The sequence below is a fragment of the Orcinus orca genome, chromosome 16 (genome assembly GCF_937001465.1).
Source record: "Orcinus orca chromosome 16, mOrcOrc1.1, whole genome shotgun sequence".
In the NCBI taxonomy this organism is placed as follows: Eukaryota; Metazoa; Chordata; class Mammalia; order Artiodactyla; family Delphinidae; genus Orcinus; species Orcinus orca.
In genome coordinates this window covers 5,578,982-5,604,747 of record NC_064574.1, presented here as the reverse complement: position 1 = coordinate 5,604,747, position 25,766 = coordinate 5,578,982, and the positions used below count along the sequence as shown (strand labels likewise).

Sequence of the window (25,766 nt, the reverse complement as noted above, 5' to 3'; positions counted from 1 at the left end):
GCATGTACCTTCCTGCTTGGCCCACCTAATGTAAGCGATTCTGAGATTTGAGTAATTTTTCAGGGTAGAAAAAAAGAGGAAATGCAAAACTCATTTCTTTTTATTTTACACCCATATTACCATTTCCATTGCTCTTCATTCCTTCCTGTAGAATTGAGTTTTCATCTGTTGTTATTTCCCTTCAGCCTAAAGAACTGTTTTAGCATCTCATGGATTCTCAGGGCTACTAGTGACAGAGTCCCTCAGTTTTTGTTTATCTGAAAAGGTCTGTATTACATCCTCACTTTTAAAGGATATTTTTGCTAGATAAGGATTTCTGGGGTTTTTTTCCCCCCTTTTTGTATTTTGTTTGTGCAGCATAATGATTTGATATGGGACCATATTGTGAAGTGATTACACAATAAGTGTGGTTAACATCCAGTCACCACACATAGTTAGAAAATTTTTTTTCTCGCTATGAGAACATTTAGGATTTACTCAACAACTTTCAAATATACAGTACAATATTATTAACTATAGTCACCAAGCTGTACGTTCCATGCGTGAGATGAGTGAAGATGTCAGAGGTACACACTTGGAGGAGTAATGTACAGATAGTTTTCTTTCAGCATTTTGAATATAGTATTCTACTGTATTCTGGCCTTCGTGGTTTCTGCTGAGCGGCCTGGCGTCATCTGTAGCACTGTTCCCCTGTATGTAGCATATGTTTTTATCATCTGGCTGCTTTAAGATCTCTTTATCTTTTTTTTTAATTAATATTTATTGGAGTATAATTGCTTTACAATGTTGTATTCGTTTCTGCTATACAGCAAAGTGAATCAGTTATTCATATACATATACCCACTCTTTTTTAGATTCTTTTCCCATATAGGTCATTACAGAGTATTAAGTAGAGATCCCTATGCTATACAGCACGTTCTTATTAGTTATCTAGGGTCTCTTTATCTTTTGTCTTCAGCAGTTTACTGTTGTGTGCTAGGTGCTTGATATACTCTGGGGTAACTGAGTTGCTTGGATTAGAAATATGATTGTTTGGGACATTTTCAACCAGTATTTTTTAAAATATTTTGTCTACCCCATTCTCCTGCTCCACCTACAGGATTCCAGTCACTCATGTATTAAACTGTTGGATATTATCTCGCAGGTGACTGCGGCCTGGGTTTTGTTTTGCTTTGTTTTCCATCTTTTTCTCTTTAAGGATCACGTTATTTCTGTTGATCTGTCTTTAAGTTCGATTGATCCTTTCTTCTGTCTTTTAAGCACATCTAGTATATTTTTTTCACTTCAAATACTGTCTAATTCTAGAGTCCTTGTTTTTTATATTTGTAAGCTTATCTGTTCACTCAACATGACTCTTTGTCTTTAAGTCCTGATTATATTTCTAATAGCTTTTAAAGCACATGTCTGCTAGTGCCAACATCTGGATCAGCTCAGGATCTGTTGCTATTTACTCTTTTTTCTCTTGACCTTGGGTCACATGTCTTTGCATATGTAGTAGCTTTTCTTTAATTACTATTGTATACTGAATGCTGCAGAGGTATGTTGTAGGGATTTTCTATTCTCTTATCTTCTGTGCAGTGCTGAGTTTTGTTTTAGCAGAAAGTTGAACTGTGGGCTAATCACCTTGAACTTGGAGAAACATGCTTTTACACTCTGTTATTAGGATGGTTCTATTGGATTGTTGCCTTCAGCCTCATGGCAAATCCTTATTCCTGGGACACAGTCTTTACTTCTGAAGGGTGGCCTACCTGGCTTTTCACTCAGGGTGCTCACTGGGCCCCTGTAAGTCGGCAGGATTCAGACTTCCAACTCTTTGTCGCGCGGTTGGCAGCAGCTGACAATTCTGCTCAGCCTTCCATCACGCTGTCCTTGGAGTCTCCCCCGCACATGTGCGGTTCAGAGTCACCGTGGGTCTGAGGGGACTTGATGCATAGATTTGAGGCTCCCTCTGCAGCATCTTCCTTCCCAGGGCATCCCATCTGCATTTCCAGCCACACTGGGAGCCCCAAACCCCATCCTCCAGGCAGCGGCACTGGTTTTCTGCTTGACAGGCTGGTGAGGATTCTCCCAGTGCGGGCTACCACCACCGTGCCTGGGCTCAGAGCTCCTGGCTTTGACTTTTAATTTGAGTATTTAATTATTTTACTTTTAATATAATTACTGATGTATTTATGTTTAAACACTTCAATTTTACACTTTGCTTTTTATTTACCCTGTCCTGTGCTCTTGTGGGTTGAATTTTGTTTTGTTTTGCTTTTAATGCCATATTTCCCCCTTTGTTACCTTGGAAATACATTCTTTAATTGTTCTTTAATTGTTACTCTAGCAATTACCTTACGCATCCTTGACTCTTTTGAGTCTAATATAAATTACCTTCACCACATTCCCACAATGCAAGGATCTCAAATCCAATTTCCCTGTTTCCTGCCTTTTATGCTTTTACAGTGCATTTTAATTCTAGACCTTATAGGACCTTTATTATTGTTATACAGTCAACATTCCTGTCAGTTTTCTCCACATGTTTACTCTTCCTGTTGCTTTACATCCCTGCCTGCGTTTCTGACCTTCCATCTGGGATTATTTATTTCATTCTGAAGAACACTGTTTCATATCTCCTTTACAGTACTCTTCTGGTGCTGGGGATTTTTGGGTCTGAAAATGTCTTTAATTTCATCTTTTTTAAATAGAGCTTTTATTTACATACAATAAAATGTGCGGTTCAGTGCATTTTTGCCTTGTACTTGTTTAAGTGCCATCAAGCTATAGAAAATTTCCGTTGCCCCAGAAAGCTCCCTTCCTGGTGTACCCACCCCTGCCTCATCAGCCTGACCATCGTCAACCTAACCTATAACAATAGAGTAAATGTGTGTTTTAAGCTCCATGTAAATGCAGGCTTATTATATCTACTCATGTGTGCTGCCTTCCTTTGCTCAAAATACTGTTTTTGAGATTCATCCATGTTTTTGCACAAATCAGTAGTGTGTTCCTTTTTATTGCTGAGTAGTGTTGTATTGTATGAATATACCACAATTTGCTTATGTAGTCTCCTATTGATGGACATTTAAATGGAGTACAGTTTTAAGCTATTATGAATAAAGCTGCTGTGAATATTTGTGTACAGTTTTTGTGTGTAGATATGTACACGTGTCACTCTTGAGTATATACCTGAAGATGGAATTTCTGGTTCAAAGGCATGTTTCTTATCTACTATGTGTAACAGAGTACCCTAAAGCTTAGCAGCTGAAAACAACAATGAACACCTATTGTCTCACAGTTTTTGTAGGTCAGGAATTCAGGAGCAACTTAGCTGGGCGATTCTGGCTCTTGCCATGCTGACCTCTCCATAGGGTTGCTTGAGTGTCCTCACAACATGGGAGCCCAGGATGGAAGCCACAGTGTCTTTGTGACCTCACCTTCATTTCAGTAATAACCTCTTGGTTACACGGGTCAGCTCCATTCACTGTGGGAGGGGACTACACGAGGACATAAATACCAGGAGTGAGGATCCTTAGGGCCGTCTTAGATGCTGGCTGCCACAATAGGTTTTAAGGCATGTTTATAAGAACTTGCTGTTTTCCAAAGTGGTTGCATGCACTTTTCCATTCCTACCAGCAATACATGACAGGTCCATTTGTTCCACATCTTCAACAGTTGTTTTTAATTTAAGCTATTTTGGCACATCACAATCATTTTTTAAAGTCTATTTTCATTGGATATAGAATTCTTGGTTTTCAGTTATTGTCTTAGGTCTTTGAAAATATGTATCCCATTTTCTTACAACTTCATCTGTTTTTATTGAAGTCAGGTGTCAGTCTTGTTGCTCTCCGAATATTAATGCGTCATTTTTTCTTCTGAGTGCCTTTGAGATGTCCTTTTCATCTTAAGGTTTCACCAGTTTTACTTTGATGTGCTTAGGTGAGACTTTTGTTGTATTTATCCTGCTTGGGTTCATAGTATTTCTTGAACCTGTGGTTTGATGTCTTTCAAGTTGGAAAATTCTCAACCATTATCTCTTCAATATGGCTTTTGCTCCATTTTCTCTCTTCACATTCTCAGACTACTATTACATATAGTTTAGAATTTGTGTGTGTGGCTTTTACACTCTTTTCTACACTTTCCATTATTTTTTTCCTCCACGCCTTAAACTAGGTATTTTCTCCTAGCCCTTAATCCAGTTTTTAATCTTTTAAAATTTTTCAACTAATTCTAATCTAATTTTAAACCTATCTTTATTCTTTATTTCAGTTATTATTTTCCTACAGTTCTGGAATATCTGGTTGGTTTGTTTCTTTTAGTGCTCTTTTCCTTGCTGAAATAACCACTCTAATCGCTATTACCACATAACGTTTTGTTATTTTCATAGTAAATATTAAAATCTATTATCATTTATCTATTTATTTACTTACTGTCTGACCCCACCACTCCATAGTTCTATGAGAAAAGGAACCTTACCCAGAGTGACTACAGATGTATCCCTAGTGCCTAGCCCTTAGTTATGTGCTCAGTAAAAAAAAAAAGATTGTTCTTTAATTATAAGACTTTTACAGTTGTATACAGTCATCATCTCTATTTACCAATCTCTGATTCATTTTAGATCCTCCTCTTATCGACATCTGCCCTATTAGTCCACTGAATCCACTGTTGCAGAGTTTAACATCAGCTCGTGAATGGCCAAGTATAATCCATTTTATTGTATTTCTCCTCTCTAGAAGTACCTAGCATTCTTTATTTTTTTCTGCAAAGCCTCTTGTTACCTGGGATACAGTTCTTTTTTTTTTTTTTTTAAGAAAGTGCAAAGGTTGTGAGGCCAGGGTTCAGTTTATTTATTTGTTTGTTTGTTTATTTATTTTGGCTGCATTGGGTCTTCGTTGCTATGCACGGGCTTTCTCTAGTTGTGGCAAGTGGGGGCTACTCTTCATTGCAGTGTGCTGGTTTCTCATTGCAGTGGCTTCTCTTGTTGTGGAGCACAGGCTCTAGGCGCGCGGGCTTCAGTAGTTGAGGCACACGGGCTCAGTAGTTGTGGCTCGCGGGCTGTAGGGCTCAGGCTCGGTAGTTGTGGCGCATGGGCTTAGTTGCTCCATGGTACGTGGGATCTTCCTGGACCAGGGTTCAAACCTATGTCCCCTGCATTGGCAGGCGGATTCTTAACCACCACTCCACCAGGGAAGTCCCGGGGATACAGTTCTGATTCTCCTCCTTCCTACCTCTTGGGATAGTCCTCCTTTTTCTGTTTCTTGGCCTTGGTGTCCACCCCTAAAATGTGGAAGCAGGGAAGATTTCTGCCATGGCCCTGGGTCTTGGCCCAGGTGATTTCATTCACCCTCACAGCCTTGAGAGCCACCTTTCTCCAGCGACTGCAGATGACTGCTGTGTCACTGCAGACACGCCTGGGACATCACATATCTGCCCCTGAACTCCTGTCTCCACCTTTCGTCCCAAAGACCTCATCCTCCTTGTCAGTGCGTCCACCACTGAGTGTGAATTGATACAACCACTCCAAGCTCCAAGCTGTAGTGATAATGTTGCTCATACTTTATACTTCAAATACGGTAACTTAATCCTTAAAACAACCCTGTGTGCTTACCATCCAGATATAAAAAGTCACAAAATTCTCATCCAAAAATAAAGAAAACCAGCAAGATAAATTTTTAAAAGCCCATTAGACATCTCAGCTCACAAAGTAACCTAAATGAACCAAACTTCAGAAAGTGACAAGCCACTCACAAGAGAGAAGTGATCCATGGCTGCCCTCCTTCCCTGCAGAGACAGGGACAGGGAGAAGCTGCCGTAGACGGGGCCCTCAGGCTGTCAACTGCGGAGACTTGAGGCAGCTGGTGAGCCCAGAGAAACATCTCTGAGGGAGTCCCCGCCTTCACTGGACGTAGGGTGACAGCAGCCAGGGCACAGGGATCCAGGCAGGGAGCTGGAAGGCCAAGAGAACTCAAAATCCTGATCATGTTTGCCGATCCTTCCTCTGCTGTGGCTGGTCAGCCATTCAGCTGATCTAATAAAAGTTGTATTTAAAGTCAGGTCAGTAGACTGAACCACAAGAGGAAGAAAAGAGTTAACAACAACAACAAAAGGACGTCTGGAATCTGTAGGACAATATCAAGGCAGTTTCACTGTAACTTTTTACTCATGACACCTCTTCCACCAAATGTGTGGTTTTTTTCCACACCAACAATCAACTCTCCAACTCTCCAGACAACCACTGGACATCCTTCAGTCCAGTTCGTTTCTGCCACTACCTCCCCAGAGTTGTGTCAGACTCCACAGGTTCACACCTCAGTCCCACGAGACTGCTGGCTCTCCTGGTGCCAGTCCAGTGTCACGTGCCCAGGGCACCCACACTTCTGTCTGACGTGGCTACAAAGTTGAGACTCACACACACACACACACATACCCCTCCACCCCTTTGAGGTTTGATAATTTGCTAGAATAGCTCACAGAACTCGGGAACATACTTTACTTACATTTACTGGTTTATTATAAAGTATACAAATGAAGAGTGAGACAGAGAGGTCTGTAGTGCTGGAAGCGTCCCAAGCACAGGAGCTTCTGTCCTGTGGAGTTGGGGGGATGCCACCAATCCAGAAACTCTTCAAACCCCTTTGTTAAGGACTTTTTATGGAGGCTCGATTGGTAGGCATGACTGACTAAATCATTGGCCATTGAGATTAACTCAGTCTCCAGCTCCTCCTCCCTCCCCAGAGGATGGAGGGTAGGGCCGAAAGTTCCAACCCCCTTATCAAGATCTGGTCTTTCTGGCAACCCGCCCTCCCACCCCACAATCTGGAGCTATCTAGAGACCTGCCAGGATTTACCTCATCTGAACAAAAGACACTCACTCAGGATATTCCAAGAGATTTAAGAGCCCTGTGTCAGAGCCTGGGAACAAAGACCAAATATATATTTCTTATTATGCCACGCTCACATACACATCACTGGCATCCCAGAAAGAAAGGAGAAAAAGAATGGCACAAAAATATAATTCAAGACATAAAGGACAAGAACTTTCCAAAACTGATGAAAGTGATCAATACACAAATCCAAGAATATCTCCAAACGCCAATCAGAATAAATACAAAAGAGTTGATCTTAAAAGCAATCAGAAGGGCATTAAAAAACACATTATATACTGAAGAACAGTGATAAGAATTGTCACCGACTTCTAAACAAACACTGGAGGTCAGAAGATAATGACATGGCATCTTCAACACAGTAAGTAAAGGTGGGGCAGGGACCTGCCAAGCATGAATTCTATATCTAGCAAAAATTTTCTTCAAAAGTGAAGGTAAATTAAAGATATTTGCAGGCAAAAGCTAAGAGAATTTGCCTACAGCAGACCCATATCATGAAAGATACTAAATGAAATTCTAAGAAGACTGTTGGCTTTTAAAACAAAAATAACAATTGTATTACTGTGTTTATAACATTTGAAGAAGCTAAATATAAGGCAACGAGCACAATGGGTGGGAGAGGAATACATGAAATTAGATTGTTGTATATCTTCCATTGTTCATGAAGTAGCACCATATTATGTGGAAATAGACTGAAATTTAAAGATTCATATTGTAAACTCTAGAGAAACATTGGAAAAAATAGGCACACACAAAGGGGTATCGCTGAAAAGTCAATACAAGAGAAAAAATAGAATACAGAAAAAAGTGTGGTTTATCCAAAAGAAGACAGAAAAGGAGGAGCAGAGAAGCAACAAACAAATGCCAAAATGAGAAACTTAAAACCAGTCATGGAAATAATTACATTGAATGTCAATTTTCTTATTTCTAGCATTCACATATTTTATAGACTCCACAGGACATTGTGCATTTCTACATACACTATATTGAGGTCTATAAATATGGTCTCTGTGACAGTTTTACTGTTTTTACAGCCTTGGTGCTTTTTTTTCCTTATATTATTGACTCAATCCTCCAATACAGTGTCGAATACAAGTGGTGAGAGTGGACATCCTTGCCTTGTCATAAGGCATGGCTGACATTAAAGCATAACAGCCAAAATGCTGGTGAGAATGTGGAGCAGCTAGAACGGGATACAATTCTGAGGGGAGTAGGAAATAGTGTGACTGCTTCGGAGGACTGTGCTCTATTTTCGTATTAAGTTAAACGTATATCTAACTTATGACTCAGCACTTCTACCCTTAGGTATTCACCCAAGAGAAATTAAAATATATGTTTAGAGAAAGACTTGTAAAAAAAAATGCCTTATTCATAATAGCCAAAAGCTTGAAACAACCCAAATATCCCTTGACATAATCATGGGCAAAGTCTGATATATTCATACAGTGGAATACCATACAGTAATAAAAGAAGAATTAGCTGTCAAATAATATAGATTCCTTTCAAAAACATCATTAAATGAAAGATGCCAGACACAAGAGTATATACTTTCTATGAAATCCAAGGACAGTCAAAACTCATCTATGAAGTAGGAGTCAAAAGGTTTTGTCTGGGGTAGGTACAAGACTTAACTAGAAATGGGCAAACTTTCCTTAACTAAGGAAACTTCGGGGGTTATAGAAATGTTCTTTATCTTGTTTGGGGCAGTAGTTACAAGAGAATATGAAATGTCAAACCATATGCTTCATTTTATTCGTTAGTTATACTTCGGTAAAATGTACATATATATTTATATATATAAAACGCTTTAAAGCCCTGTGTTATAGGTACTGAAGGTATTCCTAGTTTTCAGATGAGAGAACTGAGGCAAAGAAAGGTTAATTGACTTGCCCAGTTGGTGGCAAAACTAATAAACAGAGCTGGGTAGTCTGGCCGAAAAGCCTGCACTCCTAGTGAGAATGCTGTTGTCTCAGATCCTTGCCCAGAAATTCTAGTTCTAGGGCTTTATCCTTCAGATAAACTCACGGAAGTTCCAAACAACAAGGTTAGTAACTACACAAGGCTAGTCCTTGCAGCGTTGTGGATTAGCAGGGGGCTGATTCTATTGTTTATAGTGTAATCACTTGATATAATATGATGAAGGGGAAAAGGCCAGCTTGAGAAAACTTTATATACTTACATTGGATGACCTCCTAGGTGTAGTGTAGAGTGAAAAAAATCGAAGAGACGTACTATATTCTACCATCTGGGTTAATAAATAAAAGAGGATGCAGGGGAAACTGTATGCACATATGCTTGTATAAACCGCAGGTATATCTGAAAGGAAACCTAAGAAACGGACGAGATAGTTTCCAGGGAGAGGAATTGAATGGCTGGGAGAGAGGGGTGCGAGGGAGACATTTCAGGCCAGTATACCTGTTCTGAACATTCTGGGTCATGAAGCGTACCAGTGCATTACCTATTCCAAAAATTAATGATATAGTAACAATTTGGAAATGACTGAAATAGCTCATCACACACATAGTTGCCATCTTTCTCCACGATTGTTTCAGGGCCTCCTAGCTCGTTTCCTTCCCTGTTTCCCTTTTGTGTCCTGTTCCCTCCATCTGGTCCAAGCTCTCACGGTGCTTAGTATTCCCCAGGTTTTGCCTAGAAATCCATTTCCACTTCTGCCCTGTAAGGTCCTTAAAAATAGACGTCCATCTCACTCATCCATGGGTTATTAAGGGCTTGGTATCTGGCAGAAGGACCCCAAAGGCCTGTCGCTTCCAGAATTCAGCTTTCCAACAGGTCTGATAACACTATGCCTTCCTCCCCCCTCAGGGGCTCCTCCCACTTTCAGCCGTCTTTCCCCAAACACCATCCTCCAAATGACTTCACATGGTGCACAGGTGGTCGTTTTAAATTTATATTGTTAAGTATTTTATGGTCTGTTAGAAAAAATAAACTAGTCCATGAATCCTGCTGGATTTTAATTTTACCAATATTATTGCTCAGAGAAGTTTAAGTTAAAAAAATAGAATGATTTTTTACAATATTCAGTAGTAAGTAAAACAGATGGAACATGGATATGGCAGAAATGGTGACAGTGAGGCCCTGGCCTTCGGGAGATGCTGACATACAGGAAACAGGGCCTCACGCAGAGCAGACACTCATTGGTTTGAAGATGCAGCGTCTCATTGACCTTCACCACCTGTCTGTCCGCGCCTTGCCTGGAGCCTTTTCTGTGGTTACCTGAATGTGCTGGCCACCCCACCCCACCCAGGCTCACTCTGCAGAACCACTTGGATTCGTCTTGCACATTCACCATTCTGTGCTTTTGTTCCTGCTGTTTCTCTTTATAGAATGTGATCCCCCCACCTTAGGTCCTGTTGCTGGGCCTCTGCTGGGCAAACTCTCTCCTGAAGGAGGGTTCAGCGGGGTTCAGCTCCAACTTCAGCTCTTCTCATGAAGTCCTCCCTAGTGTATTAGTTTCCTATTGCTGCTGTAACAAAATATAGCAAATGTCACTTGCAAGAGCGCAAGTTTATTGTCTTATAGTTCTGGAAGTCAGAAGTCTGAAATAAGTTGCACTGGCTTAAAGTCAGGGTATTGGCAGAGCTGGTTCCCTCCCCCAGAGGCTCTGAGGAGGGAATTGGCTTCCTTGCCTTTTGCAGCTTCTCGGGGCTGCCTTTCTTCCAGCCTCCCATACCTGGCACCGCTGCTCTCCCGGGTGCTTTCTTTTTTTTTTAGTGTAGACAGTCTTTATTAGCAGGTGTTAAGAACGCAAAATAGTAACAAATCCAGAAGGATGGGAAAGGAAGCAGGGCATGGCTCTCCTCCCCTACGTGAGGACCCTGGGAAACCAGGCCAGTGGGGTGGGGCCTTGGCCACTTCGAGCCCAGCACCCTCTGGAAAACAAGCTCCCGTGCAGGAGAGCGCCTCACAACACAGGGGAAGGGAGCAGCGCCCCGGAAGATGCCTTTCACCCATCTTCAGGGCACATTATCTTGGTCTCCACTTGCATCTTACATAACCTTCTCTGCCTCCAGCTTCTCCTCGTCTCCTTCTAAGGACCCTTGTGATTACATTGGGCCCATCTGATAATCCAGCATCCTCACCCCATTGCAAGATTCTTAACCTAATCGCGTCTGTAAGGCCCCTTTTGCCATGGAAAGTAACTTATTCACAGGTTCTAGGGTTGGGGTGTGGACATCCTCTTGAGGGGTGTTATCCATCCTCCCGCACCTGGAGTCACCCTTCTCCTGGGAACTCAGATGTGGCTTTACCTCTGTGCTCCCGCAACTCTCTGTCCATCCTTCAGTATCTCGTTGAGTATCTGCCTTATAATTATTTGTCATCTGACCAGTCCTCTCCCTGTGAGCCTCCTGGGGGCAGGGGTGGGGTTGCAGCCTTCCTGCCTGCCCAGACTTCCTGCCGGACAGAAGAAGGCATGTGTTTGAGGGAGTCGACCACCCAGTGCACGACGGCCCTGCGGTGCTGCGGTTCCCAGGCCAGGCTCAGGGCCCGGCCGCCTGGTGAGGTTCCCAGCTGTGCCACTCACTTGCTCCGCCCTTCCATGCCTTGTCTGCAAAATGGTGCTGACGAATCGAACCCAACCCAGAGGCTAACAGCAAGGACTAAATGGGGTCACACACGTGAAGGACGAGAAGAGCACCTGACCATCATGGCCACTCAGGGCAGCTAGCTGCATCCCTGTTGTTGTTGATTTTATTGTTTATGTTGTGAAAAGTTTTTCCGTTGTGTAAGTTATTCTTGACAAACTTAGGAAACTTAGGCTACACTCTTTGTTATTAAGTCTAATTGTCTTTAGGTTTAAAGTAATGTTTTCCTTGATTTTAAATATTTTTGCAAAAGGTTTTAGAATGACAAAAATGTAGAAAGTACTAGAGAACTTGCTTAGGGTGATCGTGAACCTGTGGCCTAGCCGTCTCGTGTGCACCCACCGCTCTGGTTCAGGTGGGCAGGGCTGCCTAGACAACAGCCCTGTGCAGAGTGGTACGAAATGGCACGTCAGACCTTAGATCTCTGAGAGATGGTAGAGTTTAAAGATGCATGTGACTGTGGAACCTACATGAGGAGCTGAGGTTCTCGACACTCAAAGCCTTCCTTACAAGGCACCACAGACCATTATGGGGATGGCAGTGTCATTCCAAGGAAAGGGCTTGGAGGTACTGGAGTGTGATGCAGAGCACACCTGTGTTCTGAGAGAGCCGAACAAGCCTACTGCAGTTAGGGGAAAGGCATTTTTAAAACACCTTGTAGCAGGTACTTTCATTGGGAACACGTGCTCCTACCAAAGATCATGACTACTTGGTGCCCATGAAAGTCATATTTTTAGAATGTCATGAAAAATGGAGAGGTATATGAAAGGCATTCTAGCTTTAGGAAATAATGCTAGTAGGGATCTTAGATTTAAAAGGTAATAAGATCTGCGTAGGCAGAGTGAGGAGAGATGGTTTAGCAGTGAAGAATAAGGTTATCAGACAAGTAAATGGCAGGCTGGAAAATAAGAACGTATCGTTTGGATGCAGGAAGCCATCGCCTGCTTTTCAAAAAGCAAGCTACTGAAGTTATCATACCGTCCGCATCACTTAACTTGAACGTTAAAGGAGTGATCCTGGAGGTGGAGTCATGGTGGGAGGGAGAAATTGTAGTGGTCCCGCTCGAAGAGTAGGGTCCAATTTATGAATTTATTTCAGGGGTTGAGGTTCAAATGCAGATTAAATGTAAAATGAAGAACCAGACAGTTCTCTCAGAGTGGATGGAAGTAACAAAGGACAAAGAAGAGTTGCAGACCAGTGTCTGTTCCGTGGAAGGCAGACACCATGTTCTGATTGAGAACTTGGAATTGGGGACTGTTGTGGGAGTGGAGTGGAAATAAGCCCCGTCTTCACCGCATCATGTGTGAGATGGGAATGAAGTGTCTAGATTGTGGAGCTGAGCTGAAGGCGGTCAGATTTAGAAAAGCGCAGTCCCCCAAGGATGAAAGCCTAAAGCTGTGGGACAGGATTCACTCTGGTGAGCCGTGCGGGAGGCCTCCTGCCCAGGGCCAGCCAGCACGCAGGGACCACCCGGGAGAGACAGTGGGCATCACCCCCTGCTGTGTTTGGCCCGAGTCAGGGTGTTGTCACTGTGTAGGGGAGGAAATGTCCTTACAGGTGTGAGAGGCCAAGATCTCAGGTTCTCAAAGATCAACAGAGATACCTGTTGCAGTAAAGAGGCGTCACGGGGCTCGGGGAGGAGAGGACAGGGAGGCGTGGTGGTCACGCCACAGCCACCTGAGCTGAGACCCGGCGGTTGGGGAGGCACTCCTGCTTCAGCCGTGAGTGCCACAGCCTCTTCCTTAGCATGGCTCTGGAAGTCTGGGTGACGGAGGGACACGGGAGTCGGTCACTGCTCAAGACGCCTGGCTGTCTCCCGGTGCCTGTTGGCTGGCCTGGAGGTGAGAGCTGGCGGCCAAGCAGCAGCAGGTCGTGAGGACTTCCCTGGGCGTGGTCAGCCCTGCTGGTGGCACCCACCCCCACCCCCAGAGGCCACCCCCCTGGCTCAAGAGCCCCCAAGGCTCCTCTGATCTCAGCTCTCTGTGCTCCAGAAGCACTTCTCACTTTATGCTTTGGGGAGTGCTTGGCCGAGACTCCCTGGAGCTGTGGGCGTCATGGAAGGCGAAGTGGCTTATGGCACATGGTAAATGCTTTGTCAGAATTCCAGGATAGCAAGGAGGGAGATGAGGAAGATACGCCTATTACAGGGAAAGACGTACAACAAGGTCCCTACCTTCGTGGCGCTTACATTTCTCATGGGTGAGTTAGGCACTGAACAGGTAAATTTAAAAATAGATAAATAAATAAGCCAGGCAGATATCATACAGACCTTGTAGCAGATGCCCTGAAGACAAATGGGATGATGTGTGTGTTGCAGGGTGAAGTTGGGGTGCAAAGCTGCCTGGCTTGGGTGGACCACACAGATTTTTGTGATTGTTGGCAGCTGAGCTAAGACCTAAAACCTGAGGAGCATTTGGCCAGGGAGGAAAGCATTCAAGGAAAAGGAACAGTCATCATGAAGGTAGAAACAGAGCAATTGGGAGGATTTGAGTCTGGGAGGAGGAGACCAGTTCGATGACTGCAGTGGCCCAGGCAGGGTGTGCTGGGATCATGATGAGAGCAGTGATGATGGGTGAATCAAAGACAAGACATCTCTGACTCAGCAGAGGCAGAAAAGTGGAAATCATAGCTGGTGTGAATGGAAATGTGTTTATTCTCAAGTTGGGATGGTTGATGGGGGAACATGTGGGGAAACTTTGGGCTTATAACCTCTGTCTTCTCTGAGAAGGCCGAAACAAGCTGTTGCCCAGGAAAGAGGGGTCTCGGGCAGTGGTTGGGAGCTGGAAAAAAGTCGTAGGAGTGTGGGATCGTTGCTATGTGGAATGAGAGGCCTGGGTGGGTTCAGCTGAAGTAGGACAGTCTTCACACCGGTCCTCACAGCTCTGTGACTTTCTTCCAGCAAGGCAGCCACCCCACCTCTCTGCAGAGGAATCAGGGAGAGAGGCTTTTCCAGGTAGTTGAGACAGAAGGACAGGCAAGATTCCTAAAGAACTGGCACAGTATGGCGAGTGATGCTGGCGATAAAAGGACAAGAGGCCAACAGATGTGTAGATCCAAGGAGACCTAAGGAGAGAGCTTTGGACACGACAGGACCTCAGTGCAGACGGGAAGGAGTTGTCTTGAGAGCGACCATGGGGGAGAGGTGGAAGGATGGCCGTGGGTCGCAGACAGGAAGTTACGGTTAATCCTTTTAGATCCCTGCATTACATTGCAGCTGCCATTTTGTCTTTTCTCCTCCTGTCTGAGTAATGAATCTGTGCTTTCATTACAAGGGAAACGGTTGGCAGGTTGGTTGGATTTCAGTGAATTCAGATTTGATAATGAAACATTTCCTTTTAATTGTTGTATATATCTTTCTCAGCTTTTTCTCTACTTAAAGCATATTTCTCTCTTGTTCTTCTCTTGTTCTTCTCTTGTTGGATGTGTTGGATGCAGTGGCTCTGTTAACAGGTGTCTGTTGTCACTCTTACAGCTAACACCACAGCCATAATTGATGGAGAGTTGAGTTGCATGCTCTTAGGACTAATTGCAGAGTCTAAACTAAAACATTTCCTGCAGCTGCCTTTAAATAACAATAATAACAATAGTAATAATATTTTGTATAGGGATAATACTTTACAATTTGCAAAGCGCTTTCACATACATCATATCATTTAATCTTCACAATAAATAAGGCTTTTTGAATGCTTAGATCTTTCCTAAAGTGAGAAATCATGGTGCATATCTTGATTTAATCATGCTGAGTTGCCAGAAGTTCTTGACATGATAAGCATTTATTGAGCACCTTCTGTGCCTAAAGCACTTTACTAAGGACAGCAGGGGGTAAACGTCCCTTAAGGAGATACCAAGTAGCCGCGGCCCAATAAATGTGATCTTGCTTCCCGGCTCACTCCCCCTTCCTCATCACAGTCACTGCTTTGGTGGCTGCTTGCTAAACCATAAATTTATATAAATATTACTAGGAATTCATTGTATCAGAGTTTAAGTTTTTAAACCTAGGATTCTGATACTTATCTAAGCTCAGTAATACTTCAGAAAGTCATTCTATCGATTTCAGCTTGAACTTTCTTGAAAATTATGTATCTGTAACTTGAATCTCAAGGATATTTCAGATCCAGCACATTTGAAAATGTCTAGCCATCGAGTTGGTTGTCTGATTAGGATGATTAGGCTATGACTCCAAGAGTACAACTTGACCCTCGGCCCCAGAAGGCTTATTCAGTGGGAAGGAAGACATAATCATCTCTGGGTTCTTGAGCCAGACTCGGATGCACTGAGGAGACTGGGAGAGAAAGGGCTTCCCAGGAGGGAGCTTCCTGGGTGAGATGGGGAGGAGAGGGTAGCATTGGAGCCGAGCACAGGCCCAGGGCAGGACTTCTGAACCTTTAGCCAGGAGCCCCTAGAGGGTCCAGGCGTGTGTTCTGGGCCACCACAGCCCCTCACAGATTCTCCAGAAAGCATGAGACACCCCCAGCCCCTGCCTTCACAGGCCTCTGGGCAGAGTGGCACCTCACAGAGAGCACATCAGCATTCCTTTCCCCATGGAGGGCTGGGGCGGCCCCTGAGGCCTGATGTGGCCCATCAGGACCACCCAGGGACTGCTTTGTTGCTGAAACACAGAGGTACCAGCTGTCTTCCTGCTTCTTGTTTGGCATCTTAGTTTTATTAACTCTAGTGTTACACTAGCTCTGTATGTGGTCATGTGGTTTAGGAATGGGTGAGGACAGACCTAAATGGCCTAATGCTTATAAGCACACTGATTTCCTGGACACAGTTTTTTTTACAAAAGTTTTCCCATGGTGCCATCTTTTTAAAGAACAGCTTCTGTATATTACAAGGGAGGCTAATATCTGGATTATCAAATTATCTCTTGGTTCTTTTGATATGGAGCTCAGGCAGCCACAAGCCAAAGAACCCTTCCTTTGTGTTGGGCAGATATGCCTGACACTTTATTTTGACACAGAATATGCAGCCAGCATCTGAGCAGCTCGTAAATACTCCAGAGAGGACCCCGATTAGCATGTAGCGTGGAGCGGGAGTTTGAACGTGAAGTCTAGGTGGTGGTTCCCGCTGGGGCTGGCGACGCGCTCTAAATAATTGTGTTCTGATCATTTAGGTCTCTCTTTACAGGGCATCTTTTATGACCAAGACCGTCCAGTACCAGAATGAGCTGCATAAATTCCTAATCTGGGATACAGCTGGACAAGAACGAGTAAGTCACTCTTTAATTCGCTATGTGTTTTTCTGAGGCCCAAATTAAAGCTCCAACAAAACCGCCAGTTCCTGTCATTTCACGTCGCTCACCTCGCTTCTCTGCGCTGGAGACACGTCTTTCCATTTGCGTGGGCCAGCGTTTTTCTTTTCAATTAGAACCACAGAGTCCACCGATGGAGAAAGTGATATGGGCACTGAGGACATTTTTATACTTTTTAGTGTCTTCAATTAAATGCTGAGTAACAGGTCTGATAAAACCCTGCTCAGAGTATTGTGTGTAATTTGGGCTCCATCCTCTAGCAAAGATATAAAAGAATTAATGGTAGAAAGGGAGAGTTAAGCACATCTCATTTATAGTCGCCTTTTAAAAGCTAAGGAGGGAACTTTACAGCATATAAAGTTTGAGATTTAAGTGAAATGGATGAGCTAACACAGTGCCGTGCGATAGGTGCTTAATAAACGCCTGATGATGAAGTTGTCCAGGGTGGTCGTCTGCCTCAGGAAGGGCCTGGACCAGAGCTGGGGCCGGGAGCGCGGCATCACCGTGCAGAATGGCATTTGGCAAAGCCCGCCCAAATCGGACGGGGTGGGAAGGCGGGGAGGGGACCAGACGCTGCTGCCACCTCATTTTCCCTCTGGGCCCGGAGTTTCATTTCCCTGTTGAGGTGTGTCTGGCAGCTACCCCATTATTCAGCTGCTGTTTACTTTTGTTTTCAAACAGTATTATCAAAACAAGAACATGTGATGGATACACAGTGCTACCTTAAGCTCTTATAGAAGAAGTAATCAGGAGACATAGTCTGTCCTCACAGTCTTATCTGAGACGTCATAGATACCGCAAATGGTATAAAACCTGACAAGAATCATCACAGACACGTGGAGGAAAACCCAACAAACCATTACTGTTGTCCTAGACGTAGACAGCATACATTTTGTACAGATTTAATGTCTAAAGTTTGCTCTGTTTGGTTTCTTCTGTTTTTTTAATGCTGGATATCACACCTTGTGTCCATTTCCTCATCTTAGATGCATCTGCTAAGTCTCCGGTCCCCGCTGCTCCTATGTTGTTTGGGCTGTGCGTCTCCAGTGGGGATAGGCTTTTGCTAACCGTCACTCTGCTGTCCTTCAGAAGGGTTGCTTGCCACACAGTGTTCCTGAATATATCCATTGCCACAGCCCTGGCATCTAGCCTATTAGCCACGAACTCGTGGCTCTTCGTACAAGTAATATATGTGCCCTTTCACTGAATCCCAAGTTTCGGTTACCCCCTCCCATATATTTGATGACACAGCGAAACCCTCATTATAAAGCACATGCTATGATATAGATTCCATTATGCTTTGAATCAGAGCCCGTCCTGGTAGACATGGTGATATGTAACATCTTTCCAGAACATAAAAAAAGAACAACACAAGGGTTTATGCCTCTCTCTTACTGCTACCATAAAAGCAGGATTCTGTGAAGTTTTGTAATTAGCTGGTCTGCATGCCTCTCGTTTCCCCATTTCTAATTGATTCTGCACCAAGAGTAGTTGCCCTGAGATGCAAATCTGCCTCACCCCTACCTGGAGCTAGATCACTGAACCATCCAGGGGCTCGCGCAGGGAATGTAGATGAGCCCAGTGGGCCCGGAAGGCCCGCCCATCAGAGCCCCACGCCGAGGAGACCCTCAGGAGAGGGGTGCCTGCAGTGAGCCCTCGCGCCAGCTGGTTGTTGCCGGATCACAGGGTTTAAGAAGAGCGAAGCATCTGACAGCTAATCACAGACTGTTTGAAATGCTGTGAGGATCCTCCAGGGCGCATGTGTGAGCTTGTCCTTCCCGCTTGTCCTGGGCACGGACTTTAGGGCCCGGACCGTGCCAACCTCGGCCTGACTCTCCACCTTCACCTCCTTCCACCAGTTCATCCTCCAAGACCAAACTGCATAGGCTTCTGCAGTGCGCCAGGCCAGTCCACACCCTCATACCCATGGCTTGCCGTTCCCTCTGCTCAGAATACCCTCCCTCCCACCGTTAGCCTAGAGAGCGCCATGCTCAGCCTTCAGAGCTCGCGTCTCATGTCGCCCAGGGAGCTTTCCTCACCACCCCTGCAGTCCTCAGGTGGCCACGTGCCCGCTGTGCTCAGGCGTGAACGCGGAGGCTCTCCTTGACCCCCTCCCCGTCAGCCTGCCACGTCGGCGAGACCGCATGTCCCAACAGCTACGGCTTCTCAATGCACCTCAGATCCGCTCGGTTCTCCCTGTCTCCACTGCCAGCTCTCTGCTCTCCACCACCTTTAACTCTCACCTGAGAATTCCTTTCACCTTTGAACTGGTCTTCCTGCCTACCCCCTTCCCAGCCCCACTTAGTACCTTATCCTCCCACTTACTGCCCTTCAGTGACTGCCCACTGCCCCTCTCCTGGGAGCCACGCCCTGCCCACTGGCCTGCACAGCCCTGCATGGCCTGTTCCACCTGTTCTCCAGGGCCCTCCCGGTCCGTCCACGCTCTCACCCGCTGAGCTCCAGCCCACTGCCTCCGCTCAGTTCCTCAGACTCTCCAGAACCAGGCCTTCACACACGCTGTTTCTCGTACTGGAACTCTCTCTTCCCTCTACTCGGAGCCTGGCCAGCTGGCTCCTTACCAGCCTTTTCGTCTCAAGTTCAGTGTCACACCGTCACAGTTTTCCCTAACCCCTCTGCACCTAAGCATGACCCCAGCTCATTCTCCGTCACTGTCCTTTATTCATTTCCCTCAGGACCCTCATTCCAAGTTGTAATTAGATATCTGTCTACACACTCTTCCTGACAGGCTGTCCCCACAGACTGTAAACTGTGAGAGCCGGGACCACGGGGTCGTATTCCCAGGGCCCAGCACAGAGCCTGACCTGGGGTTGACGCTCAGATATTGGGAGGACCAGTTAGCAGCTGAACTCTTTAGTGTATCTCTTCGGATCCTGAACAGTCTTTGCGATTGCCCACATCCGTGGGATTGTCCCCCGGTTCCTTACTTGTTTATCTTCTGTTAGACTGTGAGCTCCTTGGGGGCAGGGACCGTCCTCATGTCTGTGCGCTCAGCCCCTGGCACACAGTATTGATGCCAGTGGATTTAGATCAGTTGATTGTCAGCCCTACTTTGGCACAGGTAAGGAGGAACAGATCCTCTGCCTAGTTTCACCATGTGAGTATTGCATGCCTCAAATTATATACTTCCGATATTTGCATATTTATTATTCAGCTCTCTGTAGTAATGACATTTATTATGGAACCAAAAGTCATCGTAAAATGGCACCCCTTTGTGATGAACTGACCATTCAAACATCCTCCCCACTTAACCCTCGCGTTTTCACAGATGGGTCATCTTTCTGATGGTCCAGTGACAGTTGGTTGCAAAGTAATTTCATTAAGTCAATGAAAGTGATTTTGGAGCACTTCGCAGATGTCATGCAAAGCCATGGACGGTGAGGGGTTTGTTACATTAAGTGAGGAGAGCACTGCTGATCAGAATGATGACATAAGTGCTTCAGAAGGTAATGATTTGTGTATCAGAAGGTTGAGAGGCCTGGGGAAAACTGTTGGAGTCCTCAAATATCTTGTAAAAATTCCTTTTTTATGATAGGACTAGGAAGGGCAAACATGAAATGAAAGATAGATATCATATTGTGCCAGCATATGGTTTTATCAAAAGAATCACAGTCAAGTTACGATCAACTCTGACTCAGTGTTCATTCAGGAAACTAGCTCCTGGTTGCAATAATAAACCTAAGTTTTTTCTAATATCAGATAAAATGAAACTCGTTTTCATAATTTTTTTCCTCAAGATAGAGCCTTTGTCAAACCTTTTCATTCCTATTTGCTATCCTAAATGAATTCGTTTTAAGTGATCTTTTCCCACCAATCACCCTTCACTAACAGGGACTCCTGCAGAAGCATGGAGACAGACCCAGCCCCTGCTCAGACATGCACCTCAAGTCCATATCAGAAATGCACCGTAACTGTAGCAGCAGCATTTCAATTACTTGCCATCTGTCTGTGATCATGTAAAAGAAAGCTTCTAACCAAAGTCTAATAGACACTGCATCCAGTCCTTGAAGGTTTATGTCCCTGAATCTTACTGTGGTTTCTCCTAATGGCTGTTTCTAGAGGGCAGAGCACCAGGAAGACAGGGACTCATCCACTGTCACAGGAGCCACATAAGAGTTGTTCTCGTGTCTGAAATCAGGAAAACGTGTAGTGGCGTAATACCTAGAGCCAGGGTCCACACTGTGGCCCACAGGCCAAATGCAGCTCGCTTCCCGCTTTATCAGAGCACAGCCGTGCTTATTTGTTTACGTATTGTCTATGGCTACTTCCACGCTTCCGTAATGGAGCTGAGGAGTTGCGACAGAGATCATATGACCCACAAGGCCCAAATGTTTACTGCCTAGCCCCTTCCAGAAAAAGTTTGCCAACCCCTGATCTAGAGCCAGATTGGGAGCAGAGCTGTGCAGACGTCCCTTTAGTCTCTTTTTAAGCTGCCGCCTTCTTTCTTTACACCAAAAGGACATGGAAAGAGTTTCAGTGTCAGTGATGGTAGAGTGGCTTGTAACAGACTAACCCTCCCACAGAGAACTATTATGTATAAACTCTGGACAGAACATTAAACAACTCTCTGAAGGTACTGCCAAGCAACCAGATGCAGTCTGGGGACTGAAAAGGGAACGACATTGAGTGAGACTCACATTTTCATGGCTTTTCCCCAGAGGGCGCTCCCCAGACCATGCAGCACAGGGTAGCTAGGACTCCCGCAGAAAGGCTGTCTTTTTAGCTTGCAGTATTTGAGGACAGAGTTTAAGGTTGCTAGAGCAGCTGGGAAAGAAGGAGGCAAATCCCAGAAAAGATGGATCCAACAAGGAGGGAAGCCCCCAAAATCTGCTTGTAAATTCCCTTCAAGGCTTTGCTTAACCCCCAGATTGTGACTGCACAGGGGCGACACTAAGAGACCCAACAGAAGCCAACAGCTGGAGGAGTGACAAGACAGAGCAGAGATTCAGCTGCTGCTCATCACAGGAAAGTCCAGTCCTGCCCTGTTCGAGGGAATTGATAAACACGTTGGGCTTCCCTTGAAACTTCTGAAGGGCCATGTCTTAAGAGTAGAGACCCAAGTAGACCCACCCTAACCATGTGTAAAACCAATCTCAGGGTGATTAGCCAGTGTTTTAACACTCTTCAGAGAAGATAATGGAAACCAGATGGTTTGGAAATGTTCAGAGATTTAAAGGAAAAGTAGTCTTTTTTTTTTTTTTTTTTTTAGGAAAAGTAGTCATAATCTACTTAACTACAGATGGGGAATCTTACACAGAATGGCAACTAATAATCAGACGGAAATGCTAAAACTGAAAACTGTAGTATTTAAGATGAAAAGTCCACTGGGTAAGTGACAAAACAAAAGAACAAAGAGTGGAAGAATAGGAACATAGTCTTAGTACCATAGGGACAAATTCAAACAATCTAACGTATGTGTAACTTGAGACCCAGAAGTTGTAAAAAGAGGGGAAGGAGACAGAAAGAAAAGATATTTTGAGAAATAATGGCTGAAAATTTCCCAAATTTTGTGGAATATATCAACTCACAAATCCAAAAGTTTATCAGACTCATAGGTACAAAGAAAACCACATCTAGTTCCATCATAATCAAACTGCTGAAAACCAAAGTTAAAGAGACAGATCTTGAAAGCAGCCAGAGATAATAGTATAGACACATTATGTGCGGGACACAACAGTATGAATGAGGGCCAGCTTCCCACGGAGTCAGTGGAGGCCAGGAGACAGTGGAGCAGTGTATCTTTAAAGTGCCAAAATTATCTTTAAAATATGAAGTCAAAGTCATGACACTGTTAGAAGAAGAAAAACAGAGAGGATTTAGCAGCAGCGGTCCCAGAACGGTTCTCGGGCTAGAGGAAATGACACTAGATGGTAACTCAGATCCATAGGAAGAAATAATAACCACTAGAAACAGTAAATATAAAAATCTGTCTTTTTTCTTATTTAAGAGACGACTGGCTATTTAATGCAAAAATTATAATATTGGATTGTGTGGGTCATCACATAGCTTTAAAATATTTGACAGTAGCACAAAGGACAGTGGGATAAAACAAATCTTGCAAGGTTCTGATCTTTTACATGAGGTGGTGCTTTTTTTTTTTTTTTTTTTGGCGGTACGCGGGCCTCTCACCACTGTGGCCTCTCCCGTTGCGGAGCACAGGCTCCGGACGCGCAGCCTCAGCGGCCATGGCTCACGAGCCCAGCCGCTCCGCGGCATGTGGGATCTTCCCGGACCGGGGCACGAACCTGCGTCCCCTGCATCGGCAGGCGGACTCTCAACCACTGTGCCACCAGGGAAGCCCGAGGTGGTGCATTTTAAACTCTACGTCAACTGTGAGGAATGTATATTGTAGTTACAAGAGCAGCCACTTAAAAAGTAATACAGGAAGGTATAACTGAAAAGTCAATGGACAAATTAATAAGTAAAATTGAATACTAAAAAATAGTTAATGCAAAAGAAGGGAAGAAAGGAAGAACAGGGTTTTCTTTTTTTTGATGGAACAAATATAAAGCAAACAGCAAATGGTAGACCTAATATTAGTAAAAACCAAATATATCGGTAAGTACATTAAATGTAAAGGAACTAAACATTCCACTTAAAAGGCAGAGGTTGTCAGATTGGATCAAAAGTCAGGATCTAACAATGTGCTGGTTATAAAAGGATTCCCTTAAATGTAAACCCAGAGATTGCTTGAAAATAAGAGAATGGAAGAGGATATTCTATGCGGATCTTAAGCAAGAGAAAACCATTGTGGTTATATCAATATCAATAAAATAGACTTGGATATTCAAGGATAAAGAAGGGGCGTGAAAAGAAGAGCATTAGGGAACTTTCCATGTTGATACAAACGTTTTATATCTCAGTGGGATGGTGTTTACGTGGTTGTACACATACACATTTGTTGTTTTACCAAAACTTAAGACCTTTTATCAAACTTAAGATCTTTGCACTTCTCTAAATGAATTTTACCTTACAAATTTAAATGCAAAAAACAAACAAAGAAAACAAAGCCAAAAAACCAACAATCTTGTAAAGCATGTTGCCAGAATAACGCATCAAAAATGAAAGCTAATATCATTGCCTTTGCTCCTGTGACTCTCACCGCATGAAAGACAGTCCAGAATCTTTTCTACCTAATAATCTGGTTTCCTTAAAGTTGCTTACAGGTTTTATTATTAGTGGTTTTTTTCCTTCTCTAAAACTTAACATATTATATTGGAAGTTATCCGGCTTTGACCCCAGCAGCAGGGATCTTTCGCACTGAGACTAGTAAAACTTCACATGGATGGTCATCTGGGTTTGGCATTTAGTTTGACCTCCTCCTGCACCTAAACAGTTCTTATTCCCTTATTCCCCACTTCTTTCTGCCTTACTACAGTGTGCCAGGCACCTGGCCCAGAGATAAAATGGGGTACTAAACAGACATGCTCTCTTCCTCATGGAGTCTACAGTCATAATTTTATTTTCATTTATAAAACTCAAATTAGCATGAAAGTTTAAAAGCCAAAGTTTAAGTCATTGGTTAAGAAGTTGTGGAGTCTGTAATTCTGTATATGGAATGTATTCAGATGCTCACTTCTGATGACAGTTCCTACCTGTGTTTTGCGGGGAAGCCACAGAACAGAGACCCAGAGGGGAGTCCAGTGGTATCTCTCACATCATATGTAGGGATCAGGTTTCAAAGTCAGGGTGTAAGACAAAGGTCAAGCGTAGATAAGAGTCTTGTCTTTCAACACTGGCATCACATTCACTGAGCAAGGTTCTCACACAGATGCCCAGGAACCAGGGTTGACTGGAGAGAGAGCTTCCCATTTTCCATCTCACACTCTATCACGAGAAATGGCCCACTAAATCAGCCTCGCTGTTTAAATTGTTATTATTCTCCCTTTCCTTCTCTTCCCTCCCTATTGTATTGGGGCAGGGAGGTGATTGGTGGGAAGGAGCCCTGCACACAGAGTTAAATTCATGTAAATGAAATGAGATATGTACCTGCATTTGGGAACTGCCACATGTGTGGAAGTTACCAAAAAAGCGAGTTACAGGCTCATCCAAGTGGTGAATGTAAATGTGTGCTCATCTCTGTAGCACAATCAGCATTTAGATTACAGCGTTATCTTTTCAACACCCAAATGCAGCCACTTCTCTGGAGAACTATTTACAGCATTATTTTTATCTCTTTGATAGTTTGGGAAGCCAACGTTTAAAGGACTATTGAACAAATGAATTTGGGAATTATAACATTGAGTTCAATTAAAAAGCCTTTTTAGCTGAAACAATTGTTTATAGCACCATATTTAATTCCTATAAAAATGTATTCTAAACTACCTTCTGAGAGGCATTTCAGTGTTACATTAAAAGGTTTTGCCTTTGGTAATTACTGGTTCATTTGCTTTAAAACATCATGTCATCTTCTTTGGATTAAGAGAAGGATTACCTTTTGTGCAGGGATAATGGGGTTAAAAGTCTAGTAAAAAACATATTTAACCAGTTTTCCCAATTTTGTTTTTTATTTTTCCCTCTTCTCTGCAGTTTCGTGCCTTAGCGCCAATGTACTATCGCGGCTCGGCTGCAGCTATAATTGTTTATGATATCACAAAAGAAGTAAGACTTACATACCGTTTTCTTTAGACTATTTTGAAAACTCTGTTTTGGTTGCTTATATCTCCAGTTGCTTTCCTCCTCTGTGTTACAGGAGACATTTTCAACATTAAAGAATTGGGTAAAAGAGCTTCGACAGCACGGCCCACCCAATATTGTAGTTGCCATTGCAGGAAATAAGTGTGATCTTATCGACGTAAGGTAAGTTATTAGAACAGGAGATTACAGTGCTGATTATGTGTTCCTTTTCTTACAGAGCAATAGCCAATGTAAGAATCTTGCTTTTATTTTATCTCTGACATTGAAAAATTCCTTTTTGTTGTTTGGTTGGAGTCCTGAAGTTTCAAACTAAAATTTAAGAGTTCAGACATTTGGAGCTAATTAGATTATATATCGAGACAGGTGTGTAATATATTTAAACGTCATTTGCGT

At 43.8% G+C, this 25,766-nt stretch overlaps 1 protein-coding gene across 3 annotated transcripts in view; it reads left to right on the top strand.

Moving 5' to 3' along the window:
- Positions 1–25,766, top strand: part of RAB22A (RAB22A, member RAS oncogene family) — a 52,860-nt gene that overhangs the window by 14,872 nt on the left and 12,222 nt on the right. The window contains exons 2-5 of one of the 3 annotated variants that reach the window (XM_033410274.2): positions 4,595–4,675; positions 16,595–16,676; positions 25,266–25,337; positions 25,429–25,535. In XM_033410274.2, coding sequence (XP_033266165.1) covers positions 4,668–4,675; positions 16,595–16,676; positions 25,266–25,337; positions 25,429–25,535 — 269 coding nt within the window. In that variant the 5' untranslated portion in view covers positions 4,595–4,667. The remainder of the gene's footprint in view (positions 1–4,594; positions 4,676–16,594; positions 16,677–25,265; positions 25,338–25,428; positions 25,536–25,766) is intronic. The other 2 variants (XM_033410273.2, XM_049698801.1) reach the window with 2 other exon arrangements.